This window comes from Nannospalax galili, unplaced genomic scaffold, assembly GCF_000622305.1.
Source record: "Nannospalax galili isolate Female #2095 unplaced genomic scaffold, S.galili_v1.0 scaffold456, whole genome shotgun sequence".
Lineage (NCBI taxonomy): Eukaryota > Metazoa > Chordata > Mammalia > Rodentia > Spalacidae > Nannospalax > Nannospalax galili.
In genome coordinates this window covers 580,074-587,370 of record NW_008337055.1, presented here as the reverse complement: position 1 = coordinate 587,370, position 7,297 = coordinate 580,074, and the positions used below count along the sequence as shown (strand labels likewise).

General features: G+C 47.2%; 3 protein-coding genes across 4 annotated transcripts in view; 2 read left to right on the top strand and 1 right to left on the bottom strand.

Annotated features, from left to right (window-relative positions):
* The window catches only part of LOC103733109 (histone H2B type 1), an 11,715-nt gene extending 9,133 nt beyond the window's left edge, over positions 1–2,582 (bottom strand). The window contains exon 1 of the mRNA XM_008831874.3: positions 2,169–2,582. Coding sequence (XP_008830096.1) covers positions 2,178–2,558 — 381 coding nt within the window. The 5' untranslated portion in view covers positions 2,559–2,582 and the 3' untranslated portion in view covers positions 2,169–2,177. The remainder of the gene's footprint in view (positions 1–2,168) is intronic.
* Positions 1–7,297, top strand: part of LOC103733126 (histone H2B type 1-A) — a 352,787-nt gene that overhangs the window by 284,478 nt on the left and 61,012 nt on the right. The window lies entirely within an intron of this gene.
* Positions 2,852–3,859, top strand: LOC103733108 (histone H2A type 1-B/E-like). The gene has a single exon (XM_008831873.3). The coding sequence runs from the start codon at positions 2,868–2,870 to the stop codon at positions 3,258–3,260; it is 393 nt and encodes a 130-aa protein (XP_008830095.1). The 5' UTR covers positions 2,852–2,867; the 3' UTR covers positions 3,261–3,859.

Genomic DNA, 7,297 nt, shown 5'->3' with positions numbered 1-7,297 from the left:
AAGATTGTCCCAAAGCAAATCATGACTAGAACTCTCTGAATCTGAGTTTAACTTTTTCTTACAACTTACAGAGGCAGAACTTTTAAAGTATAAGAATGTGGAATAGTTACAAAAATTTGTTTTAAATTAAAATAGATTTATTTTTAAAAATTGGTATAAAAACCGATTTATATTTACATTGCATTATAATTTACTCACTGCAGAGACAATGTTCTATGAGTGTTCCATTTTTCTGAAAATGACTCAGAAAGAACAAACTACCCACACTGTGCGAACCCGATGGTAACTAGGATAAGGTTGAAGGTGGAAGAAAACAGACCCCAGCCATCTATTATGCTGATTACAGGTACAAAGAAAGGAGTTAAGTCAGAGTCCAGGAGGGAGCAGGACCCACAGGACTAAACCTCTGATCTCCTTTTAAATTGGTGGACGGCTTTCCATGGCATACCCCTGTAATAAGCTCGGTCAGGTTTAGAACAGATTAAATCTTTGTTCTATACATATCAACAAGGCAACTTTGTTTCAGGAGTCAAGTTTGTAACGTCAGGTTTTCTCTCTCTGGAACCTGACATAAGAAACCTGAAGGGCCAATACCCCTGCCTGCCTGTGACCACTAAGGGGTCAGTAAATCCTGAACGAGGGAGATTCTGAAAAGAGATTGGTACCTGGCTTCTGGTCCGGACCTGTCTTGTTTCGGTCTGACTTTAATAAAATCTAGCTTCTACAGGCAGCCATTTTCTATCTAGGTCCTTCACACACACACGCTATTTTTGTGCAAGCGGGCAACCATTTGGACTCAGGGAGAACACACACACACACACACACACACACAACACACACACACACACACACACACACACACACACACACACACAGGAAAAAAGGATCAGGGGCACAAACCAAGAAACGAAACGGGAATCTCACCAAAGGCCAGAATGAAAACTCGGGCTCTCCAATGCCGAGTAATAAATCCTGGCGCCCCGGCAGCCGGGAAGCACTTGTGAACCCGATTCCGGTCCTGTTCAACCCCTCCCAATCAAAGCCAGAAAAAGCGGCCGACTAGCTACAAAGCCACCGGGAAGAGCAGCCCACTTAAAGTGCAGGCGCTCCGCTCGCAGTGCTCACGCTCTAAAAATAAATGATCTCGCTGTTTAGCAGAGCAGAATCAGCGAACTATCATCACACACAAAAAAAGCAGACCTCGTAAAGAAACAGGACGCGCGGCTGGGAACAGAGGTGGAGATCAGCAGTTTGTCCTTAGGGTTAAATCTGTTGGCAGTTTGGGAAGGAACTGGACTTTAGTCCTTCACGTAGGGGACGAGACAAGCCTGTTACTGACTCTGGAAATGGTTTGCTTTTGTTGTTAACCGTTCTAGTCAGCACACAAAGCCAGGGCATTAGCTTCGCTTCAGTTGGCCCTCCCACACTGGGTGCTTTCCTCCTCCCCCCACAGTACTCCCCAGGCCTTCCAGGCCCTAGATAAGTAAGGGGCTCAAAGGTTCTAGGACATGCAATTTCGTACAAGTCAGGCAGCCAAGCCCCGCAGTGTCTAAGGACCGACTTGTCTGACAACCGTGTCCTGTAGGATCACAGGGTTAATTGTACACACAATTACAGCCGGGTGTGGTGCCATACGCCTTTAGTCCCAGCACTTGGGAGGCAGAAGCAGGCGGATCTCTGTGAGTTCAAGGCCACCCTGTTCTACAAAGTGAACTCCAGGCCAGCTGGGGCTAAGGGACACCCTATCTCAAAAAGACCAAAAAAAAAAAAAAAAAAAAAAATCCCCAATTTTAACAGGTTCACCATCCTTCCCATATTACCTGGGATAAGTCTTAAGTGTAATTTCTAACCATTAGCTGTGCCCCCCCCGCCGCCCGCCCCGTGGGGACACAGGGTAGGATCCATCCAAGTAGCTGCTCGGTGCTTGGCCTGGAATTTACAACTCCGTCTAAAGGGCGGGTTGCCTCTTACCCAGACCCAACACTTGGAGCTGGCTTCCTCCTAGGTGGAGCCTCCTTTCTCTTCCCAATCACCCGCCAACCCAACTCGCTGCTTTCCGAAGCTAAGCCGAATAACCTATCTAAACCAAACATCTGGCTACAGCTCTCTCGTCGAGAATATGGGTGGCTCTGAAAAGAGCCTTTGGAATTAGGTGTGAAGATGCTTACTTGGCGCGCTCACTTGGAGCTGGTGTACTTGGTGACGGCCTTGGTGCCCTCGGACACGGCGTGCTTGGCCAGCTCCCCAGGCAGCAGCAGGAGCACGGCCGTCTGGATCTCCCGGGACGTGATGGTCGAGCGCTTGTTGTAGTGCGCCAGGCGCGACGCCTCGCCCGCGATGCGCTCGAAGATGTCGTTGACGAACGAGTTCATGATGCCCATGGCCTTGGACGAGATGCCCGTGTCGGGGTGCACCTGCTTCAGCACCTTGTACACGTACACCGAGTAGCTCTCCTTACGGCTGCGCTTGCGCTTCTTGCCATCCTTCTTCTGCGCCTTGGTCACCGCCTTCTTGGAGCCCTTCTTTGGGGCGGGCGCTGACTTCGCGGGCTCCGGCATCTTCGGATGTCTAAAGTCCGGAAGCACAATGAAGGCTGAAAGCGAATTTCTACTATTTATAGGGCGTTTATGCTAATAAGGGATGAAGAGCGAGTCTGAGCTAATTGGAAGAGTAAGGTTCACGATGTCATAATGGGCTGGATTATGCAAATGATGTATGGAAATACAGATTTTTCTATTGGCTACTTGACTGAGATTTGAGTTACCCAATGAAGGACTTGCAGCTACTACCCAGGAACTAGCTATAAAAGCTGTATCCTGGACACTTTAGAACTTAGTTTTCGCATCTGACTTCCTAGGTTCTTCGCCATGTCCGGACGCGGCAAGCAGGGCGGCAAGGCCCGCGCCAAGGCCAAGACCCGCTCGTCCCGGGCTGGCCTGCAGTTCCCCGTGGGCCGCGTGCACCGGCTGCTGCGCAAGGGCAACTACTCGGAGCGGGTGGGCGCCGGCGCCCCGGTCTGCCGGGCCGCCGTGCAGGAGTACCTGCCGGCCGAGCTCCTGGAGCTGGCGGGCAACGCGGCCCGCGACAACAAGAAGACGCGCATCATCCCGCGCCACCTGCAGCTGGCCATCCGCAACGACGAGGAGCTCAACAAGCTGCTGGGCCGCGTCACCATCGCGCAGGGCGGCGTCCTGCCCAACATCCAGGCCGTGCTGCTGCCCAAGAAGACCGAGAGCCACCACAAGGCCAAGGGTAAATGATTTTGGCAGCCATCAGAACTTCTGGAGGCGCTTTCAAAACCAAAGGCTCTTTTCAGAGCCACCACCCTCTCAAAGGAAGAGCCGAACGCAGTGTATAGGAGAGTTCGTTACTTTACTCCAAATTAAAACGTTATCCCATGTAAATATCTATTACCATGTAACTGCGCAAGTATTTTGCAGTCAGTGCGCATTAAAATTCAGCGCACAGAAGCTGGGTGTGATTGTGCATGTCTTTAGACCTGCAGCACTCTAGACGCACAGGCAGTGGATCTCTTGAGACCGCGGCTAACCTGGTCTACACAGCAAGTTCCAGGCCAGCTCGGGCTACAAACCGACCCTGTCTCAAAGAGACAAAAACTTAATGAATAGATGTATAACTGAAAAACGGACCCCACCCCCCATATAATCTCCCAGCTGGACAATAGGGTAACCTGCTGCCTCGTTTTAAATATGTTTTTCCAATTTTAATTTAATGTGCCTAATCTATTGCCCTGCAGGATAGTGCATTACATGCTGTAGGATTTCCAGGGAAACCACATGCCAGTTTTCCCACTTTATGAACTGGGGAAATTGGGTCTCATGGCCTCTGAACTGCCAAAGACTTGGCCACGTGAGACCAGGCAAAAACCTGAGCATCTTTCCTGTTTTTTTTTTTTTCATCACTAAGCAGTTCCTCAGGGTAGCATGGTTTGTGAGTGCAGGGTAGGGCAGGGTAGGGGGAAAAGTCAGGAGACCAGGGTTGGCCTGAGCCTTCTCTGACAGACTGGCCAGGCACCGCGGCCACACGCTAGTCTCTGGCTACCACTGAAGCATTTTGGGTGAAATTTACTTTCTAAAATTCAAATCCACGTGTGTAGTGGAAGTTTTTTCCATCCAAGCAGAAGCTGATTCCTGGCAGTCTTCGAATACTGGCCTTAATGCCCCGGGTCCGGGAACAGCCTCTTTCCTTAGGAAACCATTCTAAAAGGAAAATGGTTCGGTGTCCTGAAACCGCAAGGCAAACGGAAAAGCAAGCCCCCCGTCTGCAACACGTTAAAATTTTCTGAGGTATACTCTTTTGGGTTTTTGTTCTGTTTTGTTGTTGTTTTGTCTTTTGGGGGATAGGGTCTCCCTGTAGCCACAGCTAGTCTGAAATTTGCTATGTAGACCAGGCTGTCCTTAATCTCACAGTGATCCACCTGTCTCTGTTTCCCAAGTGCTGCCACCACCACACCTGGTACACTTGTTTGGGTTTTGGAGAGACACATCTCATGAAATCCACCCTGAGTATTTACTATGTAGCCCAGGCTGGCCCTGAACTCTTGATCTTCCTGTTTCTTCTTCCCAAATGGTAGGAACACAGGTGTGTGGCAGGAAAGGATGACCTTGCTTGTTGAATCAGGGTCTTACTTAAGCCCTGCCTACCTCATACTCACAAGTACCTGAGGATGGCCTTGGGCTTGTGATCCTCTTCCCTCCACCTCCTCAGAGCTGGAATTACAGGTATGCATCACATGCCTAGCTGCTGAGATGGCTTTCAAGTTATGAGGATTCTCTGGGCAGCTGGGCTTGGAAAGTCTGGCCCCTTGAAGAAGGCCGGCCATCCAGCTCAGCGTGTCCTTCGAGTGCAAGCACTTGGATCCTTAGATCTGAATTTTTTTGTTTTCCTTTCCTAGTTGCCTTTGACCCCAGGCCCGAGGCTTTTGGGTATATGACCTTGGAATAGATATGTACGCTCTCCCTGCCTCCGTGTCCTCCTGTCTTTCTCACTCTGCTATGTAAAGGTTGCAGCTGAACAGTGTGTGTTCTCAATCAGAGCACAACACAGACCAAGTGGGACAGATGCGGGTTAAGCAAGAGCTGTCTGCCAGGCACATTTCTGTCTGCCCAGCAGATAAACTCATTTAGCAACACTCAGAAACAAGCGGTACTGCAAGTACTCAGGGTGGGTTACATGAGATGTGCCTCACCAAAACCCAAACAAGTACTACTGCTGTTTTAGATGTTTGGTGAAGAAACCAAGGAATTGAGTTTAAATGACTTATCTAAGCTCCAAGGAAAGAAAACCAGTACTTCTAATGCTTGGTTATTCCATAACCATCCTTCCCTAAGAGATTTATTGTCAGAAAAAGTTGAGATAGTACAAAATTTTTAAAATACATAATAATTAGGCTTGGAATATATAGCAAAAAGTTAGCGATGACATCCAAAACTCTGTGAGGAACTTAAAGAAAAAAGAAGTTTAATCCCCAGGATCTATATTAAAACTGGAATAAATCTTCACAATGTGTAACACACTGGGGTGGGGGGGGATAGGGTAAAACAAAATAACTTGGTTTGGTGAGAAGGTGGTTTTTTAAGAGCACCAAGAAGACCTGAGACTTGAATTCATTGCCCTAGTTTCCAAAACAAAGCTTTATATTGGATCATTTGTAAATGACACATTGTGAACATTGTTTACCTTTCTGGTTTCCATCTTCAGTCAGACCTCCAAAAGGACAAGACCCCATCATGTTAAGTTGTGAGCAGTCAGCTTTCACCCTGGAATTCACCAGACCCTTGCTAAAAGGACCCTGAATAGATGAGCTACAGGGCACTGGGAGCATTTTGTTCTAGATGGTCAGTTTACTACCAGGGCACATGCTAAGTGCACAACAGATTGAAGTTGCCAATATCAATTACTGTACTGACCAAACTGACTCCATTTTGCATAAAGTAGCCATCTTAGAAGCTTAGCCATGGTGTATTTCTAGCTCAAGGATTATTTTCAGAAGCCCTGACCCCTTTTCCCCTTACCTCCCAGGAGAACGCTGCCCTGGTCACTTGCTCTCTAGACATACAGAAAACAAAATTATTATGCTATGACGAACTGCTGATTCAGCTTCTGTAACTTGCTTGCTTTGCTATGTTAGGGTACCTTGACATGTAGCCTGAGATCCCCCTCCACCCTGCTATTCGGGGACCACCTTGTCAGCCCTCCTTTTGTGGTTTTTAGCTTTAAAAGGTCCCTTTCCCTCCCCCTCCCCACTGCAGACTCTAATCCAATGCTGAGACTGTAGACCAAGCTAGCTTGAAAAAAATCTTTTATCCTGATCTGAATTGAGTCTGGTGGTCTTTGCTCAGCAGTCCCGGGGTCCATAACAATTACTTTTCCTGAAGAAAGTGCCTCTGATAGCCCAGTTTGTATTGGGGGCTTGATTAGGGATCTGTAAAGAAACATAGAATGTCAATTGATCAGCTCTGACCATACAGGGATACCTACCCAAGCACAGGGCACTGTACCCTGCTGTGTCCCAACTCATCTCTAACGTGGATCTTTGTCTTCTGCTTTTCAAGGTCACTATTAATGTTTTGGAGCCCCTATTTTTCCTGGGAGGATTCTCTAGAGCACAGTGAAAGTTCTCCAGCTTCAGTTGGCTTTCAACCCTTGAGCAGGCCCCCACCCACTTTGTCCTGGGGAAGTCTTCACAGTGAGGCATATTGGTATGCCCCCCAGGCCTCCCAGTTAGGGAAGGCACCCTGGCACAAGAGCTAGAAATTCATCTTAGGGTTTTACTGAGATGTGGGGCTAAGATGGAATATTTGGATTTTATATGGTCTCCAGAACAAAGCAAATCCATTTAACACAGTATCATCAATTGTTATATCTCTTTAAATTTCAAAATAATTTGTTCATCAACATCCTTTACCATCTCCACTAATTTTTTTTTTTTTTGGTATCATTTGAACTATTTTCACAAGTATAAATTTCTAAGCAGCCATTTTATATATATATATATATACACACACATATATATACATACATATACATATATATGCTTGGGGCTGGAGAGATGGTTAAGAACACTGGCTGTTCTTGAGGAAGACCTGGGTTTGAATCCCAGCACCCACACGGCAGGTAAAAATGTCCGTAACTCCAGTCCCAGGGGATTCAACTGCTTCTTTTGTCCTTCACAGGCATTGCACAACACGGGTGCACTTACATACATGCGTACACATAAAATAACAATAAGAAATAAATAAAATAAAAATATATGCTTATATATTATTTGTATATA